General features: G+C 43.6%; 2 protein-coding genes across 3 annotated transcripts in view; one reads left to right on the forward strand and one right to left on the reverse strand.

Annotated features, from left to right (window-relative positions):
• Positions 1-1664: 1664 nt before the first annotated feature.
• tm4sf4 (transmembrane 4 L six family member 4) lies at positions 1665-8995 on the forward strand. The gene is made up of 6 exons (XM_029708172.1): positions 1665-1758; positions 1883-2084; positions 3329-3418; positions 6729-6874; positions 7057-7244; positions 7928-8995. The coding sequence occupies exons 2-6, from the start codon at positions 1911-1913 to the stop codon at positions 7930-7932; spliced, it is 603 nt and encodes a 200-aa protein (XP_029564032.1). The 5' UTR covers positions 1665-1758; positions 1883-1910; the 3' UTR covers positions 7933-8995.
• Positions 8996-9002: 7 nt separating this feature from the next.
• The window catches only part of wwtr1 (WW domain containing transcription regulator 1), a 77000-nt gene continuing 67856 nt past the window's right edge, over positions 9003-18146 (reverse strand). For both annotated transcript variants that reach the window (XM_029708170.1, XM_029708169.1), the window contains exon 6: positions 9003-12313. In XM_029708170.1, coding sequence (XP_029564030.1) covers positions 12129-12313 — 185 coding nt within the window. In that variant the 3' untranslated portion in view covers positions 9003-12128. The remainder of the gene's footprint in view (positions 12314-18146) is intronic.

The raw sequence follows: 18146 nt of genomic DNA on the forward strand, positions 1-18146 counted from the left end.
TGTGAAAATTCGCTACAATGTTTCCTCATGTGAAAATTCGCTACAATGTTTCCTCATGTGAAAATTCGCTACAATGTTTCCTCATGTGAAAATTCGCTACAATGTTTCCTCATGTGAAAAATTTGCTACAATGTTTCCTCATGTGAAAATTCGCTACATTGTTTCCTCATGTGAAAATTCGCTACAATGTTTCCTCATGTGAAAATTCGCTACAATGTTTCCTCATGTGAAAATTCGCTACAATGTTTCCTCATGTGAAAAATTTGCTACAATGTTTCCTCGTGGAAAATTCGCTACATTGTTTCCTCATGTGAAAATTCGCTACAATGTTTCCTCATGTGAAAATTCGCTACAATGTTTCCTCATGTGAAAAATTTGCTACAATGTTTCCTCATGTGAAAATTCGCTACAATGTTTCCTCGTGAAAAATTCGCTACATTGTTTCCTCATGTGAAAATTCGCTACATTGTTTCCTCATTTGAAAATTCGCTACATTGTTTCCTCATGTGAAAATTCGCTACATTGTTTCCTCATTTGAAAATTCGCTACAATGTTTCCTCATGTGAAAAATTCGCTACAATGTTTCGTCATGTAAAAAATTCGCTACAATGTTTCCTCAAGCAAACGCACTGTGTAAAGTTCAGTCATATGTATTGGGAGCATGCTCAATCAGGCCTACAGTATGTTTCTCTGTGTCGTACTGTCCCTTCCACTACTATTTAATCATCTAGATATCACATGAATAATCCAATATTCTTCCACGCTGTTTTGCTACGTTGTGTGACTGCTTCCTGATTGATTAATTGGTGCTCGATTGATCCGGGAATAGCAGATGGATTACAGATCACACCCGTGAGCAGTGCATTGCATTAAACTGTACGGTTTTATTTTCATTGTGTGACGATCATGTCAAGTGGCAGTATGTGGTAGGCCTACATAGCAGTTTAACGTCAAAACGAAGAAGACCAAAGTGAATGTCTACTTACCAACAGATATGACCTGGTACAAGGCTAAAAGGGTTGTCTCTGTACCGATTATCCAGTTATATTATCAAATTCTCTATTGGCTAAACATACATTTACCCTGTAGCCTATACATGATCAATCTAATAGTGCACAAAATACTGCTTGCAATGTTGTTTTCAGACTATATAAATATTGTGGACCTAATAGAAACCTAAATATGAATAAAACTGTAAAGGAAAAAGTTATTCTTCATGTATTGGGAATGGTTTTCACTGTGTATGATACCTTATGAGAAGTTATCATGAGAAGCTTCGCAGGTGTTTCACTACAGTTTGACTGAGTCAAATAGAGTACCGTAAAGTAGCAGGTCAAACTTAGTATAATCCCAAACATACTCCCATTGATAACCCAGTGTGATATGATAGGATTTAATTTATTGTCCCCCGAGGGGAAATTTGACTTTGGACAAGTAGAGAGTGTTGCTTCCACATAAATACATAGAGTCAATTAATACAACACACATGGATGAACTTCTTCATCGTCAGATGGGCTCCAATAGGTCACCAATGTGTTCAATAACTCCAGTCTCGCTCTCTGTCAGGGCTGAGGCCAGGCAGACAAACCGTGTAGTAGAATATTAACCAGACCAGATGGTTGCCATGGCACAACTGCTGTAAATTCAATTTAAGGCAGTGTCATCATGACATCATCATCCAGCCAGTGGTGTGTATATATATATATATACACCCCTCCCCAATCTGAGGGACTGAGACCGTTTGCTGGTTCTGGACAGGTAGGCTATAGTCCTAGATAGGAACCTACAGTACAGTACAGTTTAGTCGTGTATGAGTTTGTGTGGGAGCCCTTTGGACTTTTAGAGAATCCCTCTCGACCCTGTGTTGTGTGACTGTTTTTAGCTGCTGAGGTGATTGTGAACCATCGATCATGTGTTCGGGTAGCTTTGCCAAGTGTCTGGGTATCACCCTGATCCCCCTGGCCATCCTGTGTGTTCTCTGCAACATCCTGCTCTTCTTCCCTGGGGGGCTGGTCGCAGAAGACAATAACCACATCACCGAGGAGGTGTTTTACTTTGGGGGTATCATGGGATCTGGTGTTATGGTAAGGCAACTGTTGCTGGGGGAGTGGAAAATACCAGGGCTTTTGGAATGGGGCTTCTAAATAACTTCTAATATTGTAACTCTTTAACGTGACAATGTCTAATTTCAACGGTTGTATTTGAATGCCTCTATTCAACATGTGTTGAAACATAGAAAATGATAAATATTGGATTGAGTCTATGAGAAAACAGGTGAACAGTCAGGCAAATATACAGGTGTAGTAACTGGCCTAAAGGTTCTGTCTACATGACAGGATGGCTTTAGTGAGATGGATGGTCCTTTTAAAAAGCTTTGTTTCCTACTACGCAATCTAGGCTCAGGATATTGATTGAGAGGTCGGGATATGGATTGGTGTAATCTATTATGCTCTGTGTCCATGCATAGTGTATATTGCATTCACGTCTTCACTAGCAGTCCGCTGTATGAATCAGAAACAAAATGTACGAGACCGACAAGTGTTTTGCTTTAACTTAAGTGATAATATTGCGGACAAGATTTTGTACCAGTGAGTATATTGTTTGATGTAGAATCTTTATATGAGGTGCAATTGAAATGATCAAAATGAAGGCCTTTGTGGAGGGGGGGGGGTGTTGTCCATTATGCTTGTGTTATTACAGCACTGTTAGAATTTTAAGAAAAGTTTAGGAAATGATCACAGTGTTCAACGTTGCCAGTTTGTTTCTGCTTCTAAAGCCAACCTGCTGTTGTCCTTCATGTCGCTGATGACAGAAACACTAGAATCCGTACTAATCTGATTTCAGACAATATGATTGTCTGACTGTAGGGAGTATTTAGAACTGGAGAGCAGTTTTCCTGGTATTATCCTAATGGTTGTGGGTAGTATGATGTCTTTCTGTCCAATAGCTGTGTATCCTAATGTTTGTGGGTAGTATGATGTCTTTCTGTCCAATAGCTGTGTATCCTAACGGTTGTGGGTAGTATGATGTCTTTCTGTCCAATAGCTGTGTATCCTAACGGCTGTGGGTAGTATGATGTCTTTCTGTCCAATAGCTGTGTATCCTAACGGCTGTGGGTAGTATGATGTCTTTCTGTCCAATAGCTGTGTATCCTAACGGCTGTGGGTAGTATGATGTCTTTCTGTCCAATAGCTGTGTATCCTAACGGCTGTGGGTAGTATGATGTCTTTCTGTCCAATAGCTGTGTATCCTAACGGTTGTGGGTAGTATGATGTCTTTCTGTCCAATAGCTGTGTATCCTAATAGTTCTGTATCTCTTTCTGAGCAGATGATCTTCCCAGCGCTGGTCTTCCTGGGCCTTAAAAACAATGACTGCTGCGGTTGCTGTGGCAATGAGAGTTGTGGAAAGAGATTTGCGGTGAGTACATGGGGAAAAACATATCCATAGCAACTTTCCTATACTGTAGGTGTTCTATTCAATTAAGGGCCCGATTCAGACTTAGGAAATGTACGCCTGTCCTACGCACTTCTCAGTAGATGGTACTCAGACTTATCTTATGCAGGTCCATAATGCTTTGCAGGCGTGGTTCCCCTGTCCACAGAATACATTTTATTCAACCTCTGAAAACCCTCCCACTTGCTGGCCAACAGATCTTCTCGTGGAATTTTTCATACAATAGGGTTTTCAGTACATTTATCTAAAGCCATCTCTTTAAATTTGGTTTACCTTTACGACAGACTCACTAGAATACATGGCGAGAACGGTTCAGAATATTAGGGTTCCATGATAAAAAGCTATCTAAATACATGCATATCATCTCCTGTTCAGCACCAATTGGTAGATAAAAAAAAATACTCTGATCTTGTATATTATTTAGGGTCAGGAAAGCATCATTAAAAAAACAGGTTTGGAGAGCCTCATTATATTGGTGAATGAAAAATACAGTGGTTTGATTAATCATGTTTAATCCACAAAATAGTGTACAATAGGGATCGGACAGTAGTCTTCTAAATCTACCCTAATAATCCTCACTGGTCATGGAACTGGGATGACAATGGTGTAGTTGTCGTGAACCGTGCGCCAGGCTCCAGGTTTAAACTGCTACAGTGTGGTCTGTGTTCCATAATGATTCAAATAGGTTACATGTCTCAAATTATTGCACTATTTGTAATACGTTAGCCTAATATGATCCACTAATGCTAGAGATCCTCAGGAACAACCACACTAACGTGACAGAGGAAAGAAAGGTAAACTAACGATTTAAAGGAATGATGCTAAATTTAAGGAAACTAACACTAAAGAGACATTTATAATTGTATGTGGGTATAAATGATGGTGGCTACCGACAGTGGTTAATATTTAACAGGATACAAATTGTAAAATATACAGTGAAAAGTCTGGACACATAATTAAAACGTTGTAGAATTCATAAATCAACTCGGTAGGTTTGACGCTATACTGTAATTTGCGCATGGCTACAGAAGCCTATAGCTTCGGTCTCCACATTTCATCCCAAGTTACAAGGCTAGCGATTCATAAACTTACTGTGGAAAAGGTGCTATGTTGATATGTTTCACTTTGCTGCCATATGACTGGTTTCACATTTGTCTCCATCAATTATAAGGTAAAATAGATCTAAAACAATTGTCATTTGTATTTACAATCCCTTTATCAAATCGGCTTACTCATTTACCTAGCTCTTATCAATAGCTCTTATCAAGTTGTACATTACAGTGTATGGGGAATGGTGTTATTTCTTATCAAGAAATAGAGAGTAGATGTAGTTTCAGTCAGAACCTTTATTCATCGTTTCATAGTTTCATTATGAGGGAATGATGTCATGGTCAGAATACGGTGTAGACACGGCTGCGCCACACCTTCATTGTTGGGGCGGCAGGTAGCCTAGCGGTTAGAGCGATGGGCAGGTAGCCTAGCGGTTAGAGCGATGGGCAGGTAGCCTAGCGGTTAGAGCGATGGGCAGGTAGCCTAGCGGTTAGAGCGATGGGCAGGTAGCCTAGCGGTTAGAGCGATGGGCAGGTAGCCTAGCGGTTAGAGCGATGGGCAGGTAGCCTAGCGGTTAGAGCGATGGGCAGGTAGCCTAGCGGTTAGAGCGTTGGGCAGGTAGCCTAGCGGTTAGAGCGTTGGGCAGGTAGCCTAGCGGTTAGAGCGTTGGGCAGGTAGCCTAGCGGTTAGAGCGTTGGGCAGGTAGCCTAGCGGTTAGAGCGATGGGCAGGTAGCCTAGCGGTTAGAGCGATGGGCAGGTAGCCTAGCGGTTAGAGCGATGGGCAGGTAGCCTAGCGGTTAGAGCGATGGGCAGGTAGCCTAGCGGTTAGAGCGATGGGCAGGTAGCCTAGCGGTTAGAGCGATGGGCAGGTAGCCTAGCGGTTAGAGCGATGGGCAGGTAGCCTAGCGGTTAGAGCGATGGGCAGGTAGCCTAGCGGTTAGAGCGATGGGCAGGTAGCCTCGCGGTTAGAGCGATGGGCAGGTAGCCTAGCGGTTAGAGCGTTGGGCAGGTAGCCTAGCGGTTAGAGCGATGGACTAGTAACCGAAAGGTTGCAAGATTGAATCCCCAAACTGACAAGGTAAAAATCTGTCGTTCTGCCCCCTGAACAAGGCAGTTAAACCCACTGTTCCTAGGTCATCATTGAAAATAAGAATCTGTTCTTAACTGACTTGCCTCGTTAAATAAAGGTAAAGAAAGTAGATGTTATTCCATTTGGAAGCTTATTCATTGTTTCATAGTGTGTAAAAGGTGGTGGAATTATGAGGGAACGATGTCATGGTCAGAATACGGTGTAGACACGGCTCCGCCAAACCTTCATCTCTTTGACCCCCGCCCCAAATGAATAGCGGATGAATAGAATGCTATTCTAAATGGTTCCGTTCAAAGGTCAAAATGTACAGAGAAAAGAGCATAAAAAGGGAATTATGTTCCATTTACGCACGCTGAACTCGGGTCTGGGAGTTTACCCTTAAAGCACAGGGCATGTAAAGCGGTGCACCATACTTGTAGACCTAACCAGTCTCTCTCTCTCTCTCTCTCACGCATGCACACGCACACTCACACACAGTAGATATAACACCTCGATTTTGATCGCCCCCAAAGCAGGAAGTTCAACTGACATTTCCCATGCCTCCTAGGGACAGAGCCCCCATTATATTGGTGGCCAGCAGATAGGTGAAACAAAGAGCTCTTACCAGCTGATCAATAGTTTCATTCCATCTCACACCATACTGCATCGTAGGAGGGTGCTGTTGCTTTCAACTAATTTTGGGCAAAAGGATCAATTGATCGTTTGTCCAATGTTGCATTGGTTAGTTCAAGGAAATAACTCTTGCTGAATACAGTATCAATCTGATCCCAGTATGAGACCTGGGCCCGTATCCACAAAGCATCTCAGAGTAGGAGAGCTGATCTAGGATCAGTTTAGCCTTTTTTTTTTTAGATCACAATGAATCAAATTTATATGGACAGATCCTAGATCAGCACTCACGTACTCTGAGACGCTTTATACGGGCCCTGAAGTCCATCCCACTAACAGTATGAACCCTGAAGACTAGTGTTAGTTCCTCCTACCACAGGTTTTAGCTCAGTGGACTAACATGTCTTCTTAAGTCACTTGTCTTGGATAGACCGGGTTCAATACCCAGATTGATTGATTGATTGATTGATTGATTGATTGATTAAACTGGACCTCTGTAACTATGATCCGTTTCTTCTCCTCAGATGTTCACCTCTATCATCTTTGCTGCGGTGGGGGTTCTGGGTGCCGGCTACTCCTTCATTGTGTCTGCTGTTGCCATTCATAACGGACCCAAATGTCTCTATACGAATGGCACAACAGAGTCGTGGACCAACCCGTTTGTCAACGGGTAAGAACCGTTTTACCGCTCAAACACATTGTTGGTAATACATTGTTCATGTTGTGACACAATGTATGTAAATCACTCGCTCGCTCATTCACCCGCATTTATCGTGAATTACACATGACACAATTTATGTGCAGTGTGCTGAGTCTTATTTCACTTTTTCTGAACTCTCTATTGTCCACCAGTGACTACCTGAATAACCACACCCTGTGGGAGGGCTGTAGAAAGCCTGAAGGCATCGTGACCTGGCACCTGACTCTGTTCTCCATGCTGCTGGTGATGGGTCTGCTGCAGGTTGTGCTCTGTGCCATCCAGGTCATCAACGGTCTCATCGGGGCCATCTGTGGAGACTGCTGCGGCTGCTGTGGGGGGGGTAAGAGGACCCTGTTGTATTGAAACACCCCATGTCAAATTCAACCTCTAGTCTAGCCCATAAGCCCAGTTGACCACACCTGATTTAATGAAATGTATTAAATATGAGACTCGGAGCTGCTCAGTCCCAGACCCAGCTCCACCCCTAGCCCCACCCCCAGTCCCAGACCTAGCTCCACCCCTAGCCCCACCCCCAGTCCCAGACCTAGCTCCACCCCTAGCCCCACCCCCAGACCTAGCTCCACCCCTAGCCCCACCCCCAGTCCTAGCTCCACCCCTAGCCCCACTCCCAGTCCCAGACCTAGCTCCACCCCCAGTCCCAGACCTAGCTCCACCCCTAGCCCCACTCCCAGTCCCAGACCTAGCTCCACCCCTAGCCCCACCCCCAGTCCCAGACCTAGACCCACCCCCAGTCCCAGACCTTGCGCCACCCCAGTCCCAGATCCAGCTCCACCCCTAGCCCCACCCCCAGTCCCATCCCTCCAATAAGGGCTAGACCCTATTCTTCCACCTGTGTCACTGACCTCTCAGCCATGTGTTATCTGACCATGAACTTCAGTAAGCTTAGCAACAATTAGCTCATCCATGATTGACACACTAATACACTGTATATATATGTTTGTGTTTGAGTAAAAATGGATTTGAATCTTTTTGGAAAGTTATTGTCCTGTGTTTGTCTTTCAGAGTAGTGATGATGCAGTCTGAGGATCTGTGAGCCCCTCAGAAGAAGACCGAAGACGTCTTATATCAACAACACTGACTGGCTTTCTATGAGGTCCATATGATTTTGTTAAATATTTGTAAAAAAAAAAAAAAATTCAACCATTTCCAACCTACCTAGCTTGACGGCCTTTTGCTTGATGGTCGGTCTTATGACAGCAGAGGACATTTAAGAGCCACATTAAGTATTTCTATTTTTCACTTTTTAAATGGTAATATGTAATTAAATCAAACTTCTTATTCAATACGTTAAAAACATGAAAGCACTTTCAACATTCCATATTATGTAACTTAAAAGACAACAGAACACTTGGCATCAATTCAATCTATAAAATATTCGTCTCTGGGCTTATTTAAATTGCAAATCATTTTCAATATTCAAAAACACATGAAAACCCCCTTCATAGAGGTTTATGACAGAGTGTGTGTACACTGTGGGCCACACCCGTGTCAGTCTTATCAGAGAAGGCTTGTGGGTGCCATTTTATGACTTTATTCTTGCTAGTTCCTGTTAAATGGAGGGACATGACGAGATTCCCTCCTCTGTGTCAATGTTTACTGTAGCGCCACAGGGTTACTAAGAAGTCTGTCGTGTTTTCAGCGACTTTATGGTTGGTTCCGCTATATTATACAAAACACACTGCAATGTAGCTTTCTCCAACCCTATTTACATATATCGATGGTAGAACCAGAACATTTACATTCTTGTTAGCACATTCACCCAGGACTCTCTGGGAGAACAGAGGGGATTATCCTAGCTAAATAAATACAAATGAAATTAAACTTCTACTTTATATACATTTCTCTGAGTAGACCTAGTTGGCCTTGGTGGGGGGGGACTGCTCCCAAATGTATGGAGGGGAGTTATGATGTTTTGTATACTAGCTTATTTTACCTAGAGAGTAATAATGTTCGTAGGTCATTTTTGGTTCTGTATACGGTTGTGTGTGATCTGTGGCTTGTTGTGATATCAGTGATCAACAGTAATCTTCTGTAATAAATGGCATCAATAAATAAAAAACAACACAAAGATCCACGGTTCTGACACCATTTTATTCTTTATTTATTTATATTTTTTAAACATGTTACTGTAATTTTCAGAGACTCCTTGCCGAGGTTACATCATGTAAAAATGAAGTCCACACTGCCAGGATAGGATACAGTATGCGGCCATTTTGTTAGTCTGATTTTCACCACCAATGAGCATGCCTTCAACATTCCAAGAACCCTGTAACTACTGACAACACACCCCCGTCCCATCCTACCATGCAGCTGTAGCCTAGCCACTGCGCTATACTGCGCTATATATTGCTACAGCGTTATCCTGTCTATTCCATTCCATGTCATGCCACTCTATGCACCTTTAGTCAAAACATGTGCTCCACACCAAACCATTTCCTCAAACCCTTAATGGTATAACACCACCACTGTGTTCTAGAATCTCTCTCTTCATCTGGTCTTTATATCCCCTAAAGTATAGATTTACAAAAAGACAATCTGATACAAATGCTATCATCCATTTTCTCAAACATTTAACTTGTGCCCTTCATACTGGTGCAACCTTGAATTGTGTCCCCAGTAATGGTGCACAGACAGCCCTACCCAGTTTCCCCCCTTAGAACCTGGAACAGCACATCATTCAACCGAAAACAGGGAACCTCCCTGACACAGAGACACCAAGAGAGGCAGCTGTGTGATTGGATTAATAACCTTGTTTGATTCTAAACAGACCTCCACTTCTCACTGGAGCCCTTTTCATCAGCTGGGCATGAGTTAGCGTGTTGCTAGCCCTGTCAGCTGGGCCTGGGCATGAGATAGCATGTTGCTGGGCCTGGGCATGAGTTAGCATGTTGCTAGCCCTGTCAGCTGGGCCTAGGCATGAGTTAGCATGTTGCTAGCCCTGTCAGCTGGGTCTGGCCATGAGTTAGCGTGTTGCTAGCCCTGTCAGCTGGGCCTGGGCATGAGTTAGCGTGTTGCTAGCCCTGTCAGCTGGGCCTGAGTTAGCATGTTGCTAGCCCAGTCAGCTGGGCCTGGGCATGAGTTAGCATGTTGCTAGCCCTGTCAGCTGGGCCTGGGCATGAGTTAGTGTGTTGCTAGCCCAGTCAGCTGGGCCTGGGCATGAGTTAGCTTGTTGCTAGCCCTGTCAGCTGGGCCTGGGCATGAGTTAGCATGTTGCTAGCCCTGGGCATGAGTTAGCATGTTGCTAGCCCTGTCAGAGCTAGCCTTCTTTGGCCTTGCCTGGGTAATAGAGGCCTCCAATCTCTGATACCAATCCACACCATTTCCCCCAATCCACACCACTCCAAGGATACAGGTGGTAGTGTTGTGATAACTGTGTGCCCCTCCTTCTCACACCCCTCTCACCCTCCCAGTGTGTTTTGGCGTGCATTGAACACCCCCCTCACCCTCCCTAAACTCAACAACCCCCCCGAATTCACCTGCCCCTACCCAGGATCCATCACTTCCTCACCTTCTTAGTTCTAACGTTCTACATAGTAACCAGACTCAATATAAGGTCGGGCTATAGACCACCTAACGCTAGGAATAGCAAATATGTCAATCAACATGCAAATACAAAAACTGAGACAAATGTAGAAAAAAAGATCAGAGCAGATTGTGTTGTGGGGCTGGCACGTTAAAACAAGATCCGAATGCCAACCCCATGCCAATCTAATCTGACAATTCACTAAAAATCCTCTAAAAACGTATAGGCACAATAACCTCAGACCATATAAAAAGACTATTGTTGCATATTTCCCCGTAGAACAAATATTAGAAAAAAAAATGTGTCCTTTGCAAACCCCCCAAAAAAACAGACCGAAGACCAAGGAGAGTTTGCGTATGAAGGATTATCAAGCGTCAACGCATATTGAAACAAAAACGTCTGGTGATCATCTAACTTCAACATTCACTTCATGATCAGATATATTTCAATCATTTTGCTGATTTGTAGTGCTTTGAAATCTCAATTTCATAAAAAAAAAAATGTAAAAAAAATTGAACTAAAAAATTGAATCTCTCTTGATAAATACAAAAATGCAAACTATATTATAAGTCCTACAAATGGCACCAGATGCAAAGAACCCATCAAGGCTATTTTAGAGATCAGAAAAAAACAAATACTATAGTATGATATAAAAAAAAAAGTGTACGTATTAGAATACAGAATTTTACATTGTTGCATAACTGAGGCATGATATTTTAGTGTTCAATTAGCTACATTGGAGTACAATTATTAAAATAATAAAATAAAAAAACAGTTCTGTTTAAAAATCAAACTAGGTACAATTTTAAAGTTTTAAAGCTTTTGTAGTGACATTGTAGCGAACAATAGGAAACATTATTTGGTATACAACACACTTTGTTCCCATGGCTACTAATGCTGATGTAAAAGTAAATCTGCGGTTGTTTTCTTAATGAACAGAAACAACAGTAACAATGTGGGTTGTTAATTCAAACCCAAACTGACAGTTCAAATACTGTTGGTGATAGATAAGAAGGTTTACAGTGCTGTAGCCGACAGAGGTGCACTACAGACGGACAGCCTTGTAGCCAGTAAAGATCCATTTCATAACGACAGTAGCTTAAGCAATAGCGCCACCTATTGGTAAAAAAGCCTCTCTGCATACATTTAGTCATGACAAAGCAATACCATTGGACGCCAATAATTATTCTAATTTTTTTTGTTCACCAAGTACTTGTTCAACATAGAGTGTCACCCCAAGAGAGACAGGAAAGTTGTAAAAAATAACATCTATTGTGATTCCAAAACCAGGGTGGGCGAGTCTTACAGAACATACAAAACTACTAACTTTTGTTACCATACAGTATTCACTTTAATACGTGTCATGATTTGATTTTGTTCTCTCAAGGCTTTGGTTAATACTCTTTATATATCTTTAACCTGAACTGACCTCAGATTGATAGGTGATCGGGCAGACAGAGGGTAATATTACTGGACACATAAATCAAGCTGATTTGAATAGGTCGCTAAAGGCAGCACAGACAGAGTCTTTAGATACGTGGAGTCTTTCGTCCTGTTTGTTGGGCGTGTGTGTGTTGGTCTGTGTGTTTAGGGTTGTACGTGTGTGTGTGTGTGTGTAGAAGATGTGTGTGTGTGTGTGTGTGTGTGTGTGTGTGTGTGTGTGTGTGTGTGTGTGTGTGTTTACAGCCAGGTGAGGAAGGGCTCGCTCTTGTTGAGGACTGACTCCACATCGTTTAGAATGGGGATGAGGTCCGCTCCCTCCAGAGTTCCCAGGTCCACGTTGGTCCCTGGCAGGGAGTCCAGGAAGTCGGGGAAGCTGCTGTGCTGGGACACGTTCATACTGCCCGCCTGGGCCATGCTCTCACCTGGAGGGGAGGGGGAGAGGAGAGAGAATCAGAGAGAGAGAGGGAGAGTAATGATAGCAGTTTAATGATGATGATGGTAATGGTGGCGTGGTAGTAATAATGGTGATGGTAGCGGGGGTAGTAGCGGTAATGGTGACGATAGTGGTGGTAGCAGTAATGGTAGTGGTGGTAGTGGTGGTAGCAGTAATGGTGACGGTAGTAGTGGTAATGGTAGAAGTAATGGTGATGGTAGTGGTGGTGGTAGTAATGGTAGTGGTGGTAGTGGTAATGGTAGTGGTGGTAATGGTAGTGGTAATGCTGGTAGTAGTAATGGTAGTGGTGGTAGTGGTAATGGTGGTAGTGGTGGTAATGGTAGTAGTGGTAATGGTAGTGGTGGTAGCAGTAATGGTGACGGTAGTGGTGGTAGCAGTAATGGTGATGGTAGTGGTGGTGGTAGTAATGGTAGTGGTGGTAGTGGTAATGGTAGTGGTAATGGTAGTGGTAATGCTGGTAGTAGTAATGGTAGTGGTGGTAGTGGTAATGGTGGTAGTGGTGGTAATGGTAGTAGTGGTAATGGTAGTGGTGGTAGCAGTAATGGTGACGGTAGTGGTGGTAGCAGTAATGGTGATGGTAGTAGTGGTAATGGTAGTGGTGGTAGTAGTAATGGTAGTGGTAGTAGTAGTAATGGTAGTGGTAGTGGTAATGGTAGTGGTGGTAGCGGTAATGGTAGTGGTGGTAGCGGTAATGGTAGTGGAGGTAGCGGTAATGGTAGTGGAGGTAGCGGCAATGGTAGTGGAGGTAGCAGTAATGGTAGTGGTAGTGGTGGTAGCAGTAATGGTAGTAGTGGTAGCGGTAATGGTAGTGGTGGTAGTAGTAATGGTAGTGGTGGTAGTAGCAATGGTAGTGGTGGAAGTAATGGTGATGGTAGTTGTGGTGGTAGTAATGGTAGTGGTGGTAGTGGTAATGGTGGTAATGGTAGTGGTGGTAGTAGTAATGGTAGTGGTGGTAATGGTAGTGGTAATGGTAGTAGTGGTGGTAATGGTGGTAGTGGTGGTAATGGTAGTGGTAATGGTGGTAGTGGTGGTAGTAGTGGTAATGGTAGTGGTGGTAGTAGTAATGGTGGTGGTGGTAGTAGTAATGGTAGTGGTGGTAGTAGTAATGGTAGTGGTGGTAGTAGTAGTAGTAATGGTAGTGGTGGTAGTAGTAGTAATGGTAGCAGTGGTAGTAGTAATGGTAGCGGTGGTAGTAGTAGTAGTAGTAGTAATGGTAGCGGTGGTAGTAGTAGTAATGGTAGCAGTAGTAGTAGTAGTAATGGTAGCAGTGGTAGTAGTAGTAATGGTAGCAGTGGTAGTAGTAGTAGTAATGGTAGCGGTGGTAGTAGTAGTAATGGTAGCAGTGGTAGTAGTAGTAATGGTAGCAGTGGTAGTAGTAGTAATGGTAGCAGTGGTAGTAGTAGTAATGGTAGCAGTGGTAGTAGTAGTAATGGTAGCAGTGGTAGTAGTAGTAGTAGTAGTAATGGTAGCGGTGGTAGTAGTAGTAATGGTAGCAGTGGTAGTAGTAGTAATGGTAGCAGTGGTAGTAGTAGTAATGGTAGCAGTGGTAGTAGTGGTAGTGCTGGTAGTAGTAATGGTAGTAGTGGTAATGGTAGTAGTGGTAATGGTAGTGGTGGCCTCCCCTGTGGCTCAGTTGGTAGAGTATGGTGTTTGCAACTCCAGGGTTGTGGGTTCGATTCCCACGGGGGGCCAGTACAAAAAAAATATATATATATATATATTTTTTTAAATGCATTAAATGAAATGTATGCATTCACTACTGTAAGTCGCTCTGGATAAGAGCGTCTGCTAAATGACTAAAATGTAAAATGTAAATGTGGTAGTGGTGGTGGTAGTGGTGGTAGTAATAGTGATGGTGGTAATGGTAGTGGCGGTAATGGTAATGGTAGTGGCGGTAGTGGCGGTAGTAGTGATGGTAGTGGCGGTAGTAGTAATGGTAGTGGCGGTAGTAGTAATGGTAGTGGCGGTAGTAGTAATGGTAGTGGCGGTAGTAGTAATGGTAGTGGCGGTAGTAGTAATGGTAGTGGCGGTAGTAGTAATGGTAGTGGCGGTAGTAGTAGTGTTAGTGGCGGTAGTAGTAGTGTTAGTGGCGGTAGTAGTAGTGTTAGTGGCGGTAGTAGTAATGGTAGTGGCGGTAGTAGTAGTGGTAGTGGCGGTAGTAGTAGTGTTAGTGGCGGTAGTAGTAGTGTTAGTGGCGGTAGTAGTAGTGTTAGTGGCGGTAGTAGTAGTGTTAGTGGCGGTAGTAGTAATGGTAGTGGCGGTAGTAGTAGTGGTGTTAGTGGCGGTAGTAGTAATGGTAGTGGCGGTAGTGTTAGTGGCGGTAGTAGTAGTGTTAGTGGCGGTAGTAGTAGTGTTAGTGGCGGTAGTAGTAGTGTTAGTGGCGGTAGTAGTAATGGTAGTGGCGGTAGTAGTAGTGGTGATGGTAGTGGTAGTAGTAGTAGTGGTGGTAGTAGTAATGGTAGTGGCGGTAGTAGTAATGGTAGTGGCGGTAGTAGTAATGGTAGTGGCGGTAGTAGTAATGGTAGTGGCGGTAGTAGTAATGGTAGTGGCGGTAGTAGTAGTGTTAGTGGCGGTAGTAGTAATGGTAGTGGCGGTAGTAGTAATGGTAGTGGCGGTAGTAGTAGTGGTAGTGGCGGTAGTAGTAGTGGTAGTGGCGGTAGTAGTAGTGTTAGTGGCGGTAGTAGTAGTGTTAGTGGCGGTAGTAGTAGTGTTAGTGGCGGTAGTAGTAATGGTAGTGGCGGTAGTAGTAATGGTAGTGGCGGTAGTAGTAGTGTTAGTGGCGGTAGTAGTAATGGTAGTGGCGGTAGTAGTAATGGTAGTGGCGGTAGTAGTAGTGTTAGTGGCGGTAGTAGTAATGGTAGTGGCGGTAGTAGTAATGGTAGTGTTGGTAGTAGTAGTGTTAGTGGCGGTAGTAGTAATGGTAGCAGTGGTAGTAGTAGTAATGGTAGCGGTGGTAGTAGTAGTAATGGTAGCAGTGGTAGTAGTAGTAATGGTAGCGGTGGTAGTAGTAGTAGTAATGGTAGCGGTGGTAGTAGTAGTAATGGTAGCAGTGGTAGTAGTAGTAATGGTAGCAGTGGTAGTAGTAGTAATGGTAGCAGTGGTAGTAGTAGTAGTAATGGTAGCGGTGGTAGTAGTAGTAATGGTAGTAGTAGTAATGGTAGCAGTGGTAGTAGTAGTAATGGTAGCAGTGGTAGTAGTAGTAATGGTAGCAGTGGTAGTAGTAGTAATGGTAGCGGTGGTAGTAGTAGTAATGGTAGCGGTGGTAGTAGTAGTAATGGTAGCAGTGGTAGTAGTAGTAGTAATGGTAGCAGTGGTAGTAGTGGTAATGGTAGTGCTGGTAGTAGTAATGGTAGTAGTGGTAATGGTAGTAGTAGTAATGGTAGTGGTGGCCTCCCCTGTGGCTCAGTTGGTAGAGTATGGTGTTTGCAACGCCAGGGTTGTGGGTTCGATTCCCACGGGGGGCCAGTACAAAAAAGAAATATATATATATATATTTTTTTAAATGCATTAAATGAAATGTATGCATTCACTACTGTAAGTCGCTCTGGATAAGAGCGTCTGCTAAATGACTAAAATGTAAAATGTAAATGTGGTAGTGGTAGTGGTGGTGGTAGTGGTGGTAGTAATAGTGATGGTGGTAATGGTAGTGGCGGTAATGGTAGTGGCGGTAGTAGTAATAGTGATGGTAGTAATGGTAATGGCGGTAGTAGTAATGGTAGTGGCGGTAGTAGTAATGGTAGTGGCGGTAGTAGTAATGGTAGTGGCGGTAGTAGTAATGGTAGTGGCGGTAGTAGTAATGGTAGTGGCGGTAGTAGTAGTGTTAGTGGCGGTAGTAGTAGTAGTGTTAGTGGCGGTAGTAGTAGTAGTGTTAGTGGCGGTAGTAGTAGTGTTAGTGGCGGTAGTAGTAGTGTTAGTGGCGGTAGTAGTAGTGTTAGTGGCGGTAGTAGTAGTGTTAGTGGCGGTAGTAGTAGTGTTAGTGGCGGTAGTAGTAGTGGTAGTGGCGGTAGTAGTAGTGGTAGTGGCGGTAGTAGTAGTGGTGTTAGTGGCGGTAGTAGTAGTGGTAGTGGCGGTAGTAGTAGTGGTAGTGGCGGTAGTAGTAGTGGTAGTGGCGGTAGTAGTAGTGGTAGTGGCGGTAGTAGTAGTGTTAGTGGCGGTAGTAGTAGTGTTAGTGGCGGTAGTAGTAGTGTTAGTGGCGGTAGTAGTAGTGTTAGTGGCGGTAGTAGTAATGGTAGTGGCGGTAGTAGTAGTGGTTAGTGGCGGTAGTAGTAGTGTTAGTGGCGGTAGTAGTAATGGTAGTGGCGGTAGTAGTAGTGGTGTTAGTGGCGGTAGTAGTAGTGGTAGTGGCGGTAGTAGTAATGGTAGTGGCGGTAGTAGTAGTGTTAGTGGCGGTAGTAGTAGTGGTAGTGGCGTAGTAGTAGTGTTAGTGGCGGTAGTAGTAGTGTTAGTGGCGGTAGTAGTAGTGTTAGTGCGTAGTAGTAGTGTTAGTGGCGGTAGTAGTAGTGTTAGTGGCGGTAGTAGTAGTGTTAGTGGCGGTAGTAGTAATGGTAGTGGCGGTAGTAGTAGTGTTAGTGGCGGTAGTAGTAGTGTTAGTGGCGGTAGTAGTAGTGTTAGTGGCGGTAGTAGTAATGGTAGTGGCGGTAGTAGTAGTGGTGTTAGTGGTGGTAGTAGTAGTGGTAGTGGCGGTAGTAGTAATGGTAGTGGCGGTAGTAGTAGTGTTAGTGGCGGTAGTAGTAGTGGTAGTAGTAGTAGTAATGGTAGTGGCGGTAGTAGTAGTAGTAATGGTAGTGGTGGTAGTAGTAGTAATGGTAGCAGTGGTAGTAGTAGTAGTAATGGTAGCGGTGGTAGTAGTAGTAATGGTAGCAGTGGTAGTAGTAATGGTAGCGGTGGTAGTAGTAGTAGTAATGGTAGCGGTGGTAGTAGTAGTAATGGTAGCAGTGGTAGTAGTAGTAATGGTAGCAGTGGTAGTAGTAGTAATGGTAGCAGTGGTAGTAGTAGTAGTAATGGTAGCGGTGGTAGTAGTAGTAATGGTAGCAGTAGTAATGGTAGCAGTGGTAGTAGTAGTAATGGTAGCAGTAGTAGTAGTAGTAGTAATGGTAGCAGTGGTAGTAGTAGTAATGGTAGCGGTGGTAGTAGTAGTAATGGTAGCAGTGGTAGTAGTAGTAATGGTAGTGGTGGTAGTAGTAGTAATGGTAGCAGTGGTAGTAGTAGTAGTAATGGTAGCAGTGGTAGTAGTGGTAATGGTAGTGCTGGTAGTAGTAATGGTAGTAGTGGTAATGGTAGTAGTAGTAATGGTAGTGGTGGCCTCCCCTGTGGCTCAGTTGGTAGAGTATGGTGTTTGCAACGCCAGGGTTGTGGGTTCGATTCCCACGGGGGGCCAGTACAAAAAAGAAATATATATATATATATATATTTTTAAATGCATTAAATGAAATGTATGCATTCACTACTGTAAGTCGCTCTGGATAAGAGCGTCTGCTAACCGACTAAAATGTAAAATGTAAATGTGGTAGTGGTAGTGGTGGTGGTAGTGGTGGTAGTAATAGTGATGGTGGTAATGGTAGTGGCGGTAATGGTAATGGTAGTGGCGGTAGTAGTAATAGTGATGGTAGTAATGGTAATGGCGGTAGTAGTAATGGTAGTGGCGGTAGTAGTAATGGTAGTGGCGGTAGTAGTAATGGTAGTGGCGGTAGTAGTAGTGTTAGTGGCGGTAGTAGTAGTGTTAGTGGCGGTAGTAGTAGTGTTAGTGGCGGTAGTAGTAGTGTTAGTGGCGGTAGTAGTAGTGTTAGTGGCGGTAGTAGTAG

Source organism: Salmo trutta, chromosome 22 (genome assembly GCF_901001165.1).
Source record: "Salmo trutta chromosome 22, fSalTru1.1, whole genome shotgun sequence".
NCBI lineage: Eukaryota > Metazoa > Chordata > Actinopteri > Salmoniformes > Salmonidae > Salmo > Salmo trutta.